This window comes from Monodelphis domestica, chromosome 2 (assembly GCF_027887165.1).
Source record: "Monodelphis domestica isolate mMonDom1 chromosome 2, mMonDom1.pri, whole genome shotgun sequence".
NCBI classification, from domain to species: domain Eukaryota; kingdom Metazoa; phylum Chordata; class Mammalia; order Didelphimorphia; family Didelphidae; genus Monodelphis; species Monodelphis domestica.
The window spans coordinates 192,221,071-192,239,944 of NC_077228.1; the positions used below are offsets into that span (position 1 = coordinate 192,221,071).

General features: G+C 45.9%; 1 protein-coding gene across 1 annotated transcript in view; it reads right to left on the bottom strand.

Annotated features, from left to right (window-relative positions):
* Positions 1-6,277: 6,277 nt before the first annotated feature.
* Positions 6,278-18,874, bottom strand: part of EPN3 (epsin 3) — a 22,990-nt gene continuing 10,393 nt past the window's right edge. The window contains 8 exon segments of the mRNA XM_007505758.3: positions 6,278-7,108; positions 7,524-7,754; positions 8,695-8,808; positions 9,091-9,351; positions 10,106-10,193; positions 11,393-11,515; positions 11,869-11,949; positions 13,117-13,235. Coding sequence (XP_007505820.1) covers positions 6,774-7,108; positions 7,524-7,754; positions 8,695-8,808; positions 9,091-9,351; positions 10,106-10,193; positions 11,393-11,515; positions 11,869-11,949; positions 13,117-13,235 — 1,352 coding nt within the window. The 3' untranslated portion in view covers positions 6,278-6,773.

Consider the following 18,874-nt stretch of genomic DNA (forward strand, 5'->3'; position numbering starts at 1 on the left):
TCCAACATCTTTCTACCAATCTTCATGTGGCATGGGCTCAGAGCAACTTTATCCTACTTTTCTTTGGATGTTCTCCAGTCAGTCAATGTCCTCCCTAAAACATGACACCCCAAATGGTGACACTCAATACTTAGATGTGATCTGATTAGGGCAAAGTAGAGTAGGACCCCAAAATGAACACAATCTTTAGGGTAAAGTTTAGTGCATGACAGTACCTCTCTCATCCTGAACACAATTTCCTTGACATGTAGCCTAAGAAGATACTGTCTTTTTTGATTATCATCTCATATATTGTGAATTCATGTGAAGCTAAAAGCCCTAAATCTTTAAAATTACATTTTATTTTTTTAATTAACAAAAATTGATTTTCTCTCTCTCTCACCTGCGGGGAGGAGGACAAGAAAAACAAAACCCATATTGGCTATTTCCAAACAAATATGTCTTATTCTGCATTCTGGGTGTGTCTCCTCTCTGTCAGGAGATAAAGTAGTAGGTTTTATGATCCATTGGTCCTTTGAAGGCATAACTGATCATTCCATCTATCAGCGGGGTGTATTGGGTGCTCAGGGAGGATTAATATCTTTGGTATGGAGGGCTTGTCATGCCCTCCTAGGGCAGCTCTCCAGCCTCTGACCCTCACCTGACACCCAGCTCTCACTTGTGGTTCCCAGTAGCTGCTAGCATGCGGCAGCGGCCACACCTCGGGCAATGGCTTCCACAGGCCAGCTAAACCTTGTGAGGGTAGCCATCGGGTCATCGTGGACCCCTGGTAAACTAGGGCTTTGCTCACCCAGCATGTGAAGACTGTTTCATCAGAACAGGTGGAAGAAACCAACAAGAAGGTTCAACGGCTGAGATGGCGACGCAGCAAAGCACTGTGGAGTGCTCAGGGCGTGTTGGAGCACAAAAGACAATACGGCCATCCAATGCAGCTGAGGAAGTCTCCAGGTATTATGACTTTTCGTGCCAGTGGACCCAGGCTTCCAATGCCGAGAGAGTGGGACTGTCTCTGTGCATCGACTTTTCCACTTAAATCTTCACGCACAAGTGTCTTTGTGCACAAAAACGCACAAAGACAATCGTCATCCTCAGTTACCGAGAGACTACTACTATACTATACTATCTATAAGCTTTTCAAAGTTGCTTGTTTTACATTGTTGTTGAAATTACTCTCTTTGTTCTAATCATTTCCCTCTGAATCAGTTCATACAAGTCTTCCCAGGTTTCCCTGAAATGAACTTCTTCATAATTTCTTTTAAAAATGTATTTATTTATTTAGACTATTTCTCCATGATTACATGATTCATGATTTGTCCCATTCCTCTTCTCTCCTTCCTCCTGGATCTGCCAAGCAATTCCATTGCATATACATGTATAATTGTTCAAAACCTATTTCCATAATTTTCATATTTGCAATAGAATGGTCCTTTAACATCAAAACCCTCATCATATCCATATTGAACTACCTGATCAATCCTACATTTTTCTTCTGTGTTTCTGCTTCCACAGTTCTTTCTCTGCATGTGGATAGCGTTCTTTCTCATAAGGCCCTCAGAATTGTCCTGGATCACTGCACTGCTGCTAGTAGAGAAGTCCATTACATTGGATTGATTGTACCACAGTGTATCCCTCTCTGTGTACAATGTTCTCCTGGTTCTGCTCCTCTCACTCTGCATCAATTCCTGGAGGTCTTTCCAGTTCACATGGGATTCCTCCACTTTATTATTCCTTTGAGCACAATAGTATTCCATCACCAGCATATACCATAATTTGTTCAGTCATTTCTCAATCAATGGACATCCCCTCATTTTCCAATTTTTTGCCACCACAAATCATGGCTATGAATATTTTTGTATATTATCTCTTTGGGGTACAAACGCAGCAATGGTATGACTGGGTCAAAGGGTAGACATTCTTTTAAAGCCCTTTGTGCATAGTTCCAAATTGTCCTCCAGAATGATCAGACCAATTCACAACTCCACCAACAATGTATTGGTGTCCCAAATTTGCCACAACCCCTCCAACATTTATCAAGTTTCTTTGCTGCCATAATGGCCAGTCTGCTAGGTGTGTAAGGTGGTACCCTAGGGCTGTTTTTATTTGCATTTCTCCAATCAGGAGGGATTTAGAACACTTTTTCATGTGCCTATTGATTGTTTTGATTTCTTCATGTGAAAACTGCCTATTCATGTCCCTTGACCATTTGTTGATTAAGGAACCTTTAACATTTCGTATGAAAGTCCCATGTCATATTTCAGATTTCTCACCACATCATCTTGTACTTATAAAATTAATTAAAAACATACACAAATACATACACACACGTGTAAGTTTGACATTCATCCCATCACAGAACAATGATTAGAGCCCTGGACTGGGAGTCAAATCTGGGTTCAAATCCTGCCTCTGGAACCAACATGTTGTGACAGTGACCAAATGAGCCTCAGCTTTTTCATCTATAAAATGAGAATGGAACATATGCCTACTAATATTGAGAGTGCAAAGTCCAGCAAAGTTTAGCCTGATTATCCTAGTTCCAGACTCTGCAATCTTCATTTCTATTATTTTTATTTTTTATTTTAAGGCAAAACAGGGTTAAGTGACTTGTCTGGGGTCACATAGCTAGTAAATGTCTGAAACCAGATTTGAACTCAGGAAAATGAGTCTTCCTTACTCCAGGATGGGCACTCTATCCACTAGGTCACCCAGCTGCCCCAACTCTGCAAACTTTAAAATTCTGTCATAGAGCAGCTAGGTGGTTCAGTGGATAGAGAACCAGACCTGGGGATGGGAGATCCTGGGTTCAAATCTGCCCTCAAAAACTTCCTAGCTGTGTGATCCTAGGTAAGTCACTTAACTTCAGTTGCCTAGCCCTTACAGCTCTTTTGCCTTGGAATCAATACTTAGAATTGATTCTAAGATAGAAGGCAACAGCTTAAAAAACCCCCAAAGCAAAACAAACAAATAAAAGCAACACTACCCACTATTAATTACGAGATGATAATAACTCTACATTAAATTTCATCTTATTTAGATAATGCTTATCATTTTAATGTCACATTTTTATATTCTGATTCTCATGATAACTCACTTTGCATTATCTACAAATTTTATACAAAACTTCTGGCATTCATCCAAATCTGTGATAAAAGGGCATAGAACCAAAGGCAGATTCCTGGGGTACTCAGCTAGAAACTTGCCTTCAAATATTTTAATGGCAGCCCTGTGGCACAATGGATAGAATACTGGGACTGGAGTCAGGAAGACTCACCTTTCTGAGATCAAATCTGACCACAGACACTTACCAGCTGTGTGTTACCCTAGGCAAGTCATTTAATCCCATTTGCCTCAGTTTCCTCATCTGTAAAATGGCATACCACTCCAGGATCTTTGCCAAAAAAACTTCAAATGGGGACACAAAGAGTTGGAAACAAACAACATTTTAATGCCTATTCTTTGGGTCTAGCCTCCCTGCCCTTCAAGGCCAAATTCAAATTCCACTTTCCTTCATGAAAGTTTCTTGATTTTTCAACCCTTAGGGCCCTTTCCTAGTATTCTGGAAAGAGAGCATGAGTTCGAATCCTCTCTGATTTGGATGAGATGACCTCCAAGGTTCTAGTTCTAGATCTGTGAACTTCTGAAGCACTTGCTACACTTGGTATTTTTTCTTGCTCCAATGGCTAAAAGATGCACGCTACCTATACTGCTTGATGGACAGGCCATTGAGTGGGTTCATGATGACACACATCTTGGTCAGTCCGTGCAGTTGGAGAGCAGGCTGGGCCAAGATTTGAATGAAAGAGTAGGCTAATTGTGTGTGGAAAATTGCACAATGCAAATTACCCCAGGCAGTTGAAAGCTATGAAGAAATATTCTGAGCATGTCGTGTGGCTGTGACTCTCGGAACACCGCCATGACTGCCAAAGAATTCAAACCGTGGGTGGACCAAAGGGCAATGGAAAGACTGATCTGGCTAGGCTAAGAAGGATCCCCAATGAGGACCACACAATAAAAATGGTATACAACATACCAGCCAATAAATACAGGCCTGGAGAAGGAGCTAAGTATCTAGAGACCACCCTACCTGGCTGACACCAAATTCCTTCATCAAATTCCACATCTTTGGGCAAGCCAGCCCCGTACTGGGAATGCTCTCCCTCTTCAGCATCTTTGTCTTTTAGAATCCCTCACTGCCTTCAAGGCCCAGCTTATGTCACCTCCTCTGAAAGGCCAATCCTTAATCCCTTCCCTCTCCCTTCAAACTACATATATACACGTATGCTTGCACATGTATGTAGTTAGAGACCATACTTATCTGCATGCACTTTGTTCCCCCCTCCAATGGCATATGTGGGTATTTAGAGAAATTACGTATCTGTGTATAATGTTCTTCCCTCAAATGACATATGTGTATATATAGAACTTTTCTGTGTATTGTGTTCCCTCTCAAATCACACATATGATGGACAGAATTGCTTTTCCGTATATTCTATGTTCTCTCTCAAATGACATATGATAGATAGAATTACTTCTCTGTGGATTCTGTTCCCCCTCAAATGACATGATATGCATATGGAGTTACTTATCTAGGCATGCTTCCCTCTTAAGTTACATATGTGTAAAGATATGTCATAATTACGTGTGTTCATTTTGTCCCCTTCATTGCACACACACAAATACAAATATGCACATATAAAGATATATTGTAAGTACTTCTCTGTGTACGTACACGTTGTTCCCCCAAATTACACATACACATATATAGATAGATATGTATATAGAGATAATTATAATTACTTATCTGAGTACATTGTCCTTCCCTCAAATTACATACATTATAATTTGTGTACATTTTGTCCCCCTCAAATTACACATATATGTATGTATACACACATACAGCAATTACATATCTGTGCTCTGTGTTCCCCTTCAGATAACATACATCTCTACATGTACACATACGGTAGTTACTTGTCTGTGTATATTTTGCTCCCTCCAATCCCATACATACGTGTATTTATATAGCAAGTACTTGTCTGTATGCATGTTGTTCCCCCATCAGATGCTATATGTGTATACAGAGCTATATCGTGCTCATCTATCTGTGTATAGTTTGGTCCCCCTCATCGGACACATCTGTAATTACTTCTGTCCGTTGTCCCCCTTCAAATGACACATTACGCATTTTGTGTCCACTTTACTCCTCCAGTGACATGGCGATAGAATCCTGATCTGTGTATATTTTGTTCCCCCTCAAGTGACATTTGTATATGCATAGTAATTACTTCTCTGTGCCCATGCTGCTCCCCAGTCTGTGTCCACGCTGTTCCCCCTCGAATGCCACATATACGTATACACAGTGTAAGTATGTATCTGTGCATATATCCCGCATCACATATGTATAGTCATGACTTATCCAAGCAAAGTTTCCCCTCCAATCACAAATAGATATTAGAATTTATTACCTCCCTCCAGATTACACACACACATATAGTAATTGTTTATCGGTGCCTCCTTTGTCTCCCTCTGCCCACTAACAGGGTGAAAATTCCTTAAGAACAGGGAATGTGACTATTTTTTTCCTTTGTATGATTCCCAGCAGTTAGCAGGGTGCCTGCCTGGCACAGGGAAGTCACTTAATAAATATTTGTTGAATGAATAATGGGGCTGTATGGTGAGGTCTGAAATAGATCAAAAGAGGTAGGGGCCATCCTCTAGCGTACTCAGTGGGCAAATGGAGGATTTGTGGAAGGATGTGGGCCAGTGGTCCAAGAGGAGAAGGCACAAGGGGTTTCCATCTGCCCTCTTGAGGAGAATCCCCCCATGATGAGCCTGTGGCATCCTTCTGGTTTTCCAGTCTCTGTATCTTCCCAAGATTTCTACAAGTTCCTTGAAGTGGGGAAGACACCAACTACTTTAACAGGGTTCTTTCTACCCTATCCATCTTCCTTTATCCTTCATAATCTGAAGTTTCTTTTGGTTCTAAGAATTCCTATGAATCAGAGAGGCCCTGGGCTACTGCGGACCTGACCAAGAGGAAGCATCTCCTTGGGCCAAGCTTTCTAAGTTGCTCAGTTTATAGAGACTGAAGAGCTGACCTCTGTGTCTGCCATCTCTGCCCTCCCCCCCCCTTCCCACCTCCAGGGCTTTGGGAGATGAGTCCTAAAAAGGCAATCAAGTTCCCCTTCCCCCTCATTGCCCCATATCCACCCCCTTCCACAGAGATACACTGAGGGCAGCCCTGCTCGCCGCCCTAAGAAGGCCACAAGCACAGCTCTTACAGTGCTAGTTCAGGTATTTTATTGTGGGACCTTGGCCACGGCTCCAAAAGGCTTCTGGTCACCAGGCTTCTTCTTCAGGCTATGCATTACAGTACTTCTGGTGTCTTGGAGCCCTCCACACATACATATGTGAGCCCCTTCAAGGGAGAGCTGGAGCCTGGAAAGCCACTCCTCCGACCCACGTGGAACCTGGGGGGTCCGGGCCCCTGCGACGTCCTTTCCCTGAGCTTTCCATGATCCTTCCCCACTCTGGAGGCAGGACAGGGGACCAAGCATCTGGGCAACATTCATACTGACCTAAGTGGGGTGGGGGCAGCGCCCCTGTCCACTGCCCCAGCCCCTTAAGCAAGGGGCTAGGAAAAGCTCTGGTCAGCTGCCAGCGGCTGACCGGGGCACATAGGCAGAGAAATGAGGGGAAGAGGCACAGAAACTGCCTCCAAGGAGGAGGGTAGGAGGTGGCAGGAGGAAGGGCTGAGCAGAGGAGGGTAGAGTTCAAAGGAAAGGGTTGGTGCCTGCCTGAGAAGAGGGGTTCAGGGGTCCCACTGAACCAGACATGGGGAGCAGGGGCTGGGGCAAGGTCCCAGGCATCTGAGGGAAGGTGCCAGCCTGGGGGAAGACGCTGACAGAGGCAGGAAGGCTCATTCCTGCTGGAACGCTGCTGAGTGGAAGGGGCAGAGAGGCACTGTAGGTCATGGAGCCTACAGGAGCACCCACAGGCACATTGGTGGCCAGATTGGGCCCCGGAGACCCTGTCCGCATCTGGTTGAGAGTTGGCCTGCACTGCTCACCCAAACTGAAAGGGTTGGTTGGGGATGGTGCACTGAGACCTGTTGGAGAATAGAAAACAGATCAGAAAAACAGAGAGGCCTAGGAGATAGCTGATGGGGGAAATTGGAGATGAAAACTTGCAGTTAATGAGTGGGAGTGTCAGATATGGGCACAGAGACCATTAGAAACAGAGACCTAACTAGGGTAAGGTATCTGGTGTGTTTCCTTCTGGGGCTGAAATTAAGCAGATGCAGAATGCCTCCCATAAACTACTCCCCACCTGAGTGATGGGGGCCACCCTGGAAGCCCTTCCTTCCTCCTCTGGCCAAATACCAGGTGAGTGCCATTCCTCCACCCATCTCTCCCACCTCATATCCCAGAGGTAAAAATATCACAGTATTAATCTGGGGGGAAAAGGGGAAAACTGACTTGGCGCCATGGGAAGGGGAGGAGGAGGTAGCATCTCTACTCCACCTGAAAGGAATGGGTTTCTTGTCTTTGTAGGCTGCGGAGCCACCACGAGGGAGTCCAGGTTGACTAAGGAGGAAGCTGAGGGTCCCAGGAAGGACTCGGGGGTCTGGCAGGCTTGACCTTCTTTGCCTGTTTGCGTCAGTGCCCCACCGAGTCCGCTCAGGTCAAAAGCGTCTGGCTCCTTTGTGCCGTTCTGTTTGGAGCTAGGGACAGGGTCTCCAAAGAGGTCTAGTTCTGAAAAATAAAAATTAAACAAAAAATAGGGAGATCTCAGATGCCAGAGGGAAAGAGATGGCAGACTTAGGGCTGGCTGAGATTTCAGAGACCATCTAGGTGAATTCTTTTAGTCTGAGGCTAGGAGAGCTCAAGTGACTTGTATAATTATCTTTGTTGTTGCTGAGTTGTGTCTGACTCTTCATGACCCCACTTGGGGTTTTCTTGGCAGAGATACTGAAGGGGTTTGCTGTTTCCTTTTCCAGCTCATTTGATAGATGAGGAAACTGAGGCCAACAAGGTAAAGTGGCTTGACCAGGGTCACACAGCTAAGGAAGTGTCTGAGGTAGGATTTGAACTCAGGAAGATGAGGTTTCCTGACTCCAAGCCTGGTACTCTATCCATTGTGCCAACTAGCTGCCTCATCATCATCATAATTAGCATTTTTATAACACTTTCAGATTTGCAAAGCACTTCATGTATATTATCTTTTTTTTTTTTAAACCCTTACCCTCCCTTTTAGAATCAATACCAGGAATTAGTTCTAAGGCAGAAGAGAAGTAAAGGCAAGGCAATGGGGGTTAAGTGACTTGCCCAGGGTCACACGGCTAGGAAGTGTCTGAGGCCAGATTTGAACCCAGGTCCTCCAGACTCCAGACCTGGCATTCTCTCCACTGAGCCACCCAGCTGCCCCCAGAGTCCTTTTCACTCTAGCACAATGCCTCCCATCAGAAAACAGGGTGTCTGAGATAGTGGGGTGAAGGTGGGGCTCAGAGATGACTAGATCCAGCAAACAGAACTCTGGGCACGGGGAGGGTCCCACCACCTTTTGTCCCCCTCAGCCCGGCCTCACCTTCCCCCCTCCCTGGCCCTTCTGCACATCCCTTCTCTCTCCTTTCTCACGTATCAGCCCCTGGGATTGCTACCACCACACACACCCAGATGCTCTCCTTTAGCTTACCAGGGCTGCTAGATCGCACGGAGGGAAGGGCCTGGCCACTCTCAGGCCCTTCTCTGGGTTCTGTTGATTCTGGAAGTTTGGCAAATAAGTCAAAGGCTGAACCACCTAGAGCTGCTGTTGTGGGGGAGGGACAGATGGACAGATAGGGAGGAAGAGGACAAATGGGTGTGCACCCTCACAAGAGATGAAGGAGGTGCTCTCCTTTGTGGGGGAGAATAAGGTGTGCACCCCCTCTTCCCATCCCTCAGCCTGGAGAGCCGCAGGCAGAGATCCTGAAACCCCAGGAGCTGAGTCTCTGGGATCAGGGATAGAGCTGGGGGGCATCATGGCTGGCCACTGCATCTCCCCTCCCACCTTCACTCTGGCTGGTGTAGATGGACCAGAGCTTCCACTTACTGGGCGTGTTGGGGGTGTCCAGGGAGGCTCCCCAGGGGTCTGTCCCTGTGACGGAGGGTTTGTGGTGGGGGGAGTCTTTCACCCAGGGATCCACGGACAGGGGTGGCCCAGGTGTCCGTCTCCAGGGCTCCGAAGATGAGAGCATAGAGGGTAAGTCCCAAGGCTGGCTACGGGACAGAGGATCCCCAGAGGGGGCTGGAGACCAAGGATCAGCAGAGGGTCCCCAAGAGGAACCACCAGGCTCCACAGTTGGTCGGAGACCTGAAATGAGAATAGCACTGACACACCATCATTTTCCACCCCCACCTCCAGTTACTTCTTTAAATTTTCTTAAATTTAAGACTCACCTTCCATCTTAGAATCAATACTCTGTATTGGTTCTAAAGCAGAAGAGCAGTCAAGGCTAGGCAATGGGGGTTCAGTGGCTTGCCCAGGGTCACACAGCTAGGAAGTATTTGAGGCCAGATTTTTTTTTTGAAACCCTTACTTTGTTTTAGAGTCAATACTCTGTATTGGTTCTAAGGCAGAAGAACAGTTGGGGCTAGGCAGGGGAGGTTAAGTGACTTGCTCAGGGTCACCCAACTAGGAAATATTTAAGGCCAGGTCTAAACCTAGGCTAGACTTGGCTCTCAAACTACTGAGCCACCCAGCTGCCCCTCCAAAGCCCCAGTTATTTCTTTACATGCCTCGTCTCATTCCTCCCCTTCCCTCATTCCTCTCCTGGTCACCCTTCTCGTAGAGGACATGGCAACCAGTTCATGGACAGAGAAACTGAGACACAAAGCAGGAAATCTGGAGCCTTCCACCCCCCTTCTGATCCCTTAGAATCCTGCTAGGGAAAGCCCCTAGTAGGGGGAGGAAGGGAAAAAAGGAAAACAGATAGAGAGCTAAAGTAGGAAAATAGGAAGAGATATACTCAGAGTCTGACTCTGGAGGGAGAGATTATCTTTAGGTCCTGGGGGTGGTGGTGAAAGGTGTCTGTGTGTCCTGTGTCTGTGTGACCTGACCACCCCACCTGGGATATCCCATGGGTCAGCGGAGCTGTGTGTGGAGGGTGGAACTGGTCCTGGTCCAAAGATATCAGCAAGGTCCAGGATAGAAGACTGGAAAGAAGGAAAGCAGAGAGAGTTTTGAGCACCCTTGGAGGGTGGAAGTTCTCGGCTCTGAATCTCAGCCTATCTTTTTCACTCAGCTCCATTATTTAACTCATTATCTTTCGCTTTAAACAGAACCTTCCTTTTTCTTGTCCAAGGTGCAGTCATTATTCTAGTCACCCAGGTGTGCAATCTTGGTGTGACCCTCCACTCCTTACTTCTGACTCACCCCAGCACAGTCAGTCAGTTGCCAAATCTTATTTGCATCTCTGTGACTCCCTGCACATTAAGTTGTCTCCTTACCACTCCTATGTTATTATTCAGTTGTTTCAGTCCTGCCTGACTCTTTGTGACTCCATTTGGGGTGTTCTTGGCAGAGACACCAGAATAGTTTGCCATTTCCTTCTCTGGCTCATTTGACAAATGAGGAAACGAAGGCAAATTGAGTGAAGTGATTTGACAGCTAGCAAGTGTCTGAGGTCAGACTTGAACTCAGGAAGAGGAGCCTTCCTGACTGCAAGACTCACTGCGCCACCCAGCAGCCCCGCAACACATACACATCTATATTCCAGATATTTAAGAATATATATACTCCAGATACAAATACTCCGTATATATCTCTATATTTATGTATCTATCTATATTTATACATGCACATATCTCCAGAGGAGGGCATGGCAAACCTGTATCTTTGCCAGGAAAAGCCCAAATGGGATCAGGAAGATCTGACTGAGGAACAGCGTGTGTGTGTGTGTGTGTGTGTGTGTGTGTGTGTGTGTGTGTGTGTGTGTGTGTGTGTGTGTGTGTGTGTGTATTGTTACCCTCATATAAAGTAACTTCCTTGGGTGCAGGGGAGGTTCCCTTTTTGGTTTTTGTATAATAATAATAATAAATATTAGTGTCTACTTCACAAATACTTGAGAAGCAATTCATAACTGTTTACTGATCCCAGCACCTTCCCTCCGCAGGTTTGGGGCTTTTAGGAAAGTCATGGCTTGACCATTTTTCTCTGAGGAGCTCATTGGGATGAAATAAGTATCAGTGCTAGCCTTGAAGGGAAAAGATGTCCCCAGAGTTCTAGCTCAGGCAGAGGCTGATGTGGGGAGCGCCCCCAGGCCCATCTTGCCGTCCCTGTCCTTCACCTCCTTATTCCCACTCCCCTCCCAGCATGCTTTCTCCCCTCCTCACCCCTCTGTCCCTTCACAAACCTGGCTGGTTTTCAGTTTCTCTCCTTCCTTTTCCTCTTCTCTTTCAGGGTCCTGGTCCCGGCGACCATGGCCCCCAGCGCCCTTGGGTAAGGGGGAGTCGTCTCCCCTCCAGGACCTCACCTCCTGTAGTTGGGACAGATTGGTGGTGGAGCAGGGGGAGCAACCAGCTAAGTTTGGGAGCCAGGGGGCCCCTAGAACCCAGGGCATCCAGGGCTAGCGTGAGGAGAACGCTCAGCTCCCCAGAGGATCCTCAGGAGCCTGCAGACACGAAGAAGAGCAGGGGTGGGGGTAGAGAGGGAGGGCAGCAGGGGAAAATCCAGGCTATGTGACAAAGTGGTTAAGGAGCCAGGCAGGAGGGTGGAGGAGCTGGAGAGACACCAAGTGAACCCGAGAGGAGCAGCAAGAGGAGCCCTGTTAGTGCCCAGAAGCACCAGCACCAGCACCAGTCCCAGAGTAGGACCTGGGGGCTCCACTACCTTCTCATGCTCCTGCTGGCTCAGGCGTAGTGCCAGCTGCAGCTGCAAATCCTCGTCCCTGTGGGAGGCTGGAGGGACCGGCTGCTGGGGATGAAGGAGAAGAGAGTGAAATGGGGACTCCCCTGCTTGGCTCAGATCACCTTCCCCCACCCATACTCTTGGGGAAGGGAGCTAGAAGGGGAGGGCGGGAGATCTGGGAGAAGAAAGCAGAAAGGGGGAAGGGCGATGGTAGGGGCAGATGGGGCTGGGGGGAGGAGACAGAAAAAAGATGGGGCATGAGGAAAGGTGGGAGATGGGGGAGGGGGAGATAAGGGCAAGATGAAGGTAGGCGATGGGGGGGGGAGATATAGGACAAAGGGATAAAGGGTAGGTAGGGGAGGGGCCTGGAGAAGGAAAAGAGATGGACAGTGAAGGGAAACTGGGCCCGGGGACAGTAGAGGAGAAATAGCCTGGGGGGAAGGGGAGAGGGGATTTGAGACGGGTAGTATTGGGGGCAGAGGGAGATTGGCGAAGGGTGGAAAACAAAAGGAAGCTGAGCTACAGTCCAGTGATGTCAATTGCCCAAGCCCCAGGCTAATGGGAAGGAAAAAAAATGGATTCACACATTATTTTGCATAGATTTGCAAGCTCTATGTGTCAAAACCCTCCCTTCCCACCCTTTAAATCTTCTCCTTTCTAAGGCGTGCCTCTGAGCCCTTGCTGAGGGAACTTGGGTGGCCCAGCCTGAGGGTAGGCCACTCCACACTGTACTGGGGTCAGCTTTGTCAGGTGGGATCTGCAAAGAGAATGTGAAGCCTTGTGCATACAAAGTTGTGCCCGGGAATTGGGGTAAAGTTCCATGAAGGATGCTGGCCTTGTCTCCCCCTTGTGGCCTTCTTTGGGAGGAAGTGTGCCCTATGGCACTCCATCGTGCCCAGGGAGGCACCCTGTTCCTCCAGGCTTCCCTCTGCGCCCTTCAGGGTCACCGTGACAGGCAGAGGGAAGCTCAGGTTACCAGGGCCCTGCCCATGGCCGGCTCAGACGGAGGCTGAGGAGCACCAGGGTCCCAAAGCAGAAGCAATCAGGCAGGGCCACTCCAATCTAGAAAGCTCATTGGCCTTGCCTGCTTCCATTCTGGACGTCCTTCTCTGGCTAAAACATGGTGCCTCGTGGCCCCAGGACTCTCCCGTGAAGCAGTGATTTCTGGCTGCCTGCATACACGCGTGCACACCACCCCCCCCCACACCCTTTTACCCCCAATCTCATTACCTTCTCTGCCTCCTCCCGGCTCATGGCCAGGGCCAGCTGCAGCTGCAGCTCCTCCTCTCCCGTGGTCTGGGGTCTGGCTTGTTCCAGGTCAGAGGTGAATCGAGGAGAAGAAGATGAGGCTGCAACAGGGAAGGAAGGTCTTCAGACTCCTCAAATCCGCCTTGAGTCAGGCAGAGGTCTGAGTAGGGGTAGGTGAGGGAGACACTCCACAGGGTCGGATTTGAAGCTGGGTGAGACTTGGGTTCAAATCCCACCTCCCACACTTAGCTGTGTGATCACGGGCAGGTCACTTAAGCTCTGGGCCTGACTTTCCTCATTTGTAAAACAGAGATAATGATCCCAACGGTTCCTACTTCAGATGGGTGCTGTGGGAACCAAGGACAACGGTGGAGAGGCACAGCCTTAAGAAATGCCCTTTATTATGGCATTTATCCTTCTGGAAAGAAGTTTTGGTAGAGAAAAGTTACCATCCTGCCATTTGTTTCTATTCAGCGTTCTGCAGACAGGAAGGCAGGTGGATAAAACGACGGCCCTCTGTAACTGAGTAAGAGTCCTGGGGTGTATGTCCAGCCTCCCTAAGAAGCACTGTCAGGTCGGGTGATCTGGGCCTCATCCTGGTCCCACACAGTTTTAATTTCTTCAACTAGATCTGTTTTCTTTTTTTTTTTTTTGAAAAAATTTTTTGAAATTTTTATTTAATTAGTCAGTTTATATATTTTTTAAATTTTTAACCCTTACCCTTCATCTTAGAATCAATGCTGTGTATTGGTTCCAAGGCAGAAGAGTGGTAAGGGCTAGGCAATGAGGGTTAAGTGACTTGCCCAGGGTCACACAGCTGGGAAGTGTCTGAGGCTAGATTTGAGCCAAGGACTTCCCGTCTCTAGGCCTGGTTCTTAATCTACTGAGCCACCCAGCTGCCCCCTAGATCTCTATTTTAAAAGCTTCTCAATTCAGATAGGTTGAAAAGCATGCGTATGGCATAAAACACTGCTCTTGTTTTTTTAAACCCTTCCAAAGCCTTAGAATGGTAAGGACTGGGCAATGGGGATTAAGTGACTTGTCCAGGGTCTCACAACTAGGAAGCATCTTTTGAGGACCAACCATCTCCAGACTTAGCTCTCTATCCACTGAGCCACCTAGCTGTCCCCAGTTGTTAAGTTTTTCTAGATCAATATTAGGTTCTGGCAGTTGGGGGCAACTATTCTGTTTGTAAAGACGTTCCAAGTTCAACATAGTTTATTGGTTGATTTCTCAACAAATTTTATTCCTTTCTCATTTGGAGTTTGAATTTGTAGTATGGATATTTGTTATTTGTTAAAAAAATATAATGTCCCTGAACTTGCACTCTCACTCAGAGGCTGGTCCCTACTAGACTGCTGCCACTTTGGGTTCAAGGGACAGATCTCTGTGAAGTCACCTCTCTAAAACTCCAATTCAGCCCCAAGTGGTGTGTTTTTCCCATTAACAGGCAAAATGAACTTTGCCTGTTAAATTGAAAACAATGTTTATAGAAATGTAGATAAAATTAACTTAAAGTAATGGCATGGGGGCAGCTCGGTGACTCAGTGAATAGAGTGCTAGGTCTGGAGCCAAGAGGTCTGGGGTTCAAATCTGGCCTCAAGACACTTCCTAGCTGTGTGGCCCTGGACAAGTCACTTAACTTCAATTGCCAAGCCCTTACCACTCTTGTGTCTTGAAGTCAATACCTAGTATTGATTCTAAGTAGGAAGATGAGGATTTAAAAAAATAAAGTGGTAAATAAATTTACTAAAGTGGTAGAATAAGAAAAATACCCCTCCATAATCTGGGGGATCACTTTCCCCCAGCTATGCGCAGGACTTATTGGCAGGATGAGTCCAGAGTGTTCAGGTATTAAGGCTCCCATGGAGGGGATACACGCTGGGCTAGAATGGCTGCTCACAGGGCATGGCCGCTCACTGATGGACATCCCAGGCACCTTCCTTTCTGGGCAACCATCATCTGCACCACTTCCAGCTCTGGGCTCGGCGACAGCCCCCAACTGCGTTCTTTTGAAAAACCAGATCCTAGGAGTGGGATTTGGAGGCTGGTCACCTACCAGGCATGGGGTGGGAGAACCACATTTTAGCCTTTTCTTCTGGAACTGTCTCTCCAACGACTGGATGGGGTGATTCCTTCAGGGCTAATATTGCTACTAGATATAACAGAAATTGGGGTGGGGGCAGGGAGGAAGACCCCTACCCCAGTAAGTCTCTCTCAGGGGCTCAATTCTTCTTCCACTGTTGGCTTGAAGTGACCAACTACCCTCTCCCTTAAAAAAAAATAACCATTACCGTTCATCTTATAATCAATACTAAGTACTGGTTCCAAAAGAAAAGTAGTAAGGGCTGGGCAATTGGTACCTTGCACAGGATCACCTGGCTAGCAAGTGTCTAAAGTCAAATTTGAATCCAGGACCTCTCTGTCTCTTAGAGTTGGCTCTCAATCCACTGCCCCGGACACGCTATCTTTTAAGGGTCAATCTAGGAGGGTGCCAATGAGGTTGTCCCTTCCATTTCATTCAGAGAAAGGTGTTCCTACTTGGTAAAGGCATCCCTAGATATTAACATCTTTTCATTTATAATGATTACATCAGCTGAGCTGGGGGCAGGGGCAGAGGGAGACCAGATTTCTCTTTCCAATAGAATAAAAGTAAAGTAAGCTTCTGGTATATAATTTTAGCCTTCTGGCTGTATCTTTCTAGGTATCGAGTAGCTGATAAATTTTTACAGCCTTCAGGGACAACTTGCCATCTTTGTCAATTCACTGGATAATCTGCATTGCTCAATACATCTGGGATCCTTAAGAGTAAGCTTCCTGTAAGTTTCCACGGCAATGATCCGATCCTGAATCACTCTTATAAACCCCTTCGTTTCTAACAATAAACCTGCCTGACTCAGCATTTGTCTCACATTGCTTTGTCAACATTATTCTAGCCACCAGGTCATGACTTGCTAGATATTTGGTAGGTGCTTTTTTTTTTTTTTAACAGTTGGCAGGGACTATTTCCTTGCATGATTGATGTTGATCAAGTCATAGTTTCTAAAGTATATATTCCTTCTGTAATTACTTGGGTGGCAATGATGCCATATTGAATTAACGCTATTTCGCCCCTCCATTTCCACAAACCAATCTGTATCACTCGGCCACTTTTCTGATGCTCTTTTGTCAGAAAGTGGTTAGAAGGTTCATGATGATGTTGTGTATGAGGGGCCCTTTGATTCTATTCTTGGACCTTAGCTGCTTCATAGACTTCTTCTGGAGGGAAACCCCTTTTGGTTGCATCCAATAAATCCAGTGGTGAGCACTCGTTATCAGCCTTTACTATTGCTCAATGAAATCGTATCTGTTTGTTCCAAAAATACTTCTGTAGGTATCTGACCCATTTATCATGTGTTCTAAGAATGTCTATCAATGCTCTTCCATTTTTGATAATGAAGTCTTTTTTTCAATAACTACCTTAGAGAGTTGGGTCCTAGTTTTCATTAATATGGGATGGGTTTCAAATCTGACCTCAGATTCTTTCTAGCTGTGTGATCCTGGACAAGTCACTTAACCCAGTTGCTTAGTCTTTACCAATCTGCCTTGGAACCTCCACTAAGTATTGATTTTTTTTTAAACCCTTACCTTACAATACTGTGTATTGGCTCCAAGGCAGAAGAGTGGTAAGGGCTGGGCAATGGGGGTCAAGTGACTTGCCCAGGGTTACACAACTGGGAAGTGGTTGAGGCCAGATTTGAACCTAGGACCTCCCATCTCTAGGCCTAGCTCTCAATCCACTGAGCTACCCAGCTGCCCCCTAAGTATTGATTTTAACACAGAAGAAAAGGGTTTAAAATAAAGTATTATATAGGTTTTTGTTGGCATCCTTTTCAGATCTGTTATGGTCCATTTTTATAGTCCCAAATTGTACATTCAATTGACATTAGAAGCAGCTAGGTAACTCGGTAGATAGAAAGTCAGGCCTGGAGATGGATGGTTTTACTCTGTAAATCTAGCTTCAGACTCTTTCTAGCTGTATGACTGGGCAAGTCTCTTAACTCCAACTGCCTCACCCATCTAGCTCTTCTGCTTTGGAATTGGTACTCAGTATCGATTCTAAGAAAGCAAAGGTTTTTAAAAAAAGATTGATATTACATAATTGTTCACTGCTTTCAATCTATTTTTCCTGTTCACCTTTGATTTCAGGATGCCAGTGAACCTCTTAACACATTCAACCATGGCTTTCTTTATGCCTGATGAATGGCTGTTTTCGTTGCTCTTATTGCAATTATTGTTTTCAGGAAGACAAGATAGTAGAGTAGAAGACTGGGCAGTCAGAAGGTTTAGGATTTAGTCCCGTCCACCATAACTCACTACTCATGTGGCCATGAATTAGCTATTTATCTTAATCTCAGTTTCAACTCTTGAGTTGGGGATAATAATACCCTGCTCTTCCTCTTTCATAAGAGCATGTGAGGACCAAAAGAGATAATGTACAAATGTGTTAAGTGAAACCAATTACAAATGTATTCTATCTAATCTCAAATAAGCCCTTTCTGGAATAAGGCAATTTCATTTACTTCTCCCTAACTGCTCCCTAACTAACTAACTATGCTGCTCATGACAATAACCATTCCAAACCTTCTCTTCTCACTGTCCCCCACTTTATCATACCATCTTTCTACACTCCCAGCTGAGAGTAGACTTTATACTTTATTGAGAAAATTGAGGCTATTTGAAATAAAGTCTTTTTTCTTCCCCTCCTCCTTATCTCACTACCTCTTGACATCATCCTCCAGCATATACTTGTTTAAGTCAGTTTCTGGTAAAGAGGTAGCTCTTCTCCTGGTCAGGACCAATCCTTTTATATGCAGCCTCAATACTGTCTCCTCCCATCTTCTCCAGCATATTGTCCCCACTCTCATTCTGCCTTGCTGATCTTCAGTTTCTCCCTAACTACTGGCTCTTCTCTGCTGCATTCAACAAACAGGACATCAACTTCAAACATTTAAAAAAAATTAATCAAAAACTTCACTATATTCTACTCTGCCCTCCAGCTATTGTCTTGTATCTTCTTCCTTTTCTTGTCAGACTCCTTGAAAAAGTCACATGCATACTTGCCCCTGCTACTTTATTTCCTGAGTCTCTTATATCCTCTGGCACTGAATTGGAACTGTTCTCTCTCCAAAGTCACCAATAACCTCTTAAAGTGTCAAATCTAATGTCCTGTTTTTAATCCTCATCCTTTTCAACCTCTCTGTAGTATTTGTCACTGTTAATCACCCTCTTCCTGGATACTTGATTCTCTGGGTTTTGGGATTCTGCCCTCTATTAGTTCTCCTACCTGTAAGACCACTTCTTCCACCTCTTTTGCTGGATTTTCATCTATATCACATCTCCCAGTGGGGGATGATGTTCTAAGGCTCAGTCTCAGGGCTTCTCTCTACTCACTCATTTGATGATTCTATCAGCTCTGGCAGGTTCAATTATTATCTTTCTCTGGATTATTCTCAGATCTACATAGTCTCTTTCCTGCATCACCATCTGCCCATTGGACATTTCTAACTGTGTGTCCCATTAGCACCTCAAATAAAACATATCTAAGTCAGAATAGTTTATCTTCTCCTCCTAATCTACCCTTAGAAACTTCCCATTTTCTGTTAAAGTTACTGCTATTCTTCTAGTCACCCATGTTCACAATCTTGCTATCACTCATCTCCTCATTCTCACTCATTCCACATACTGGGTTGGTTGCTAA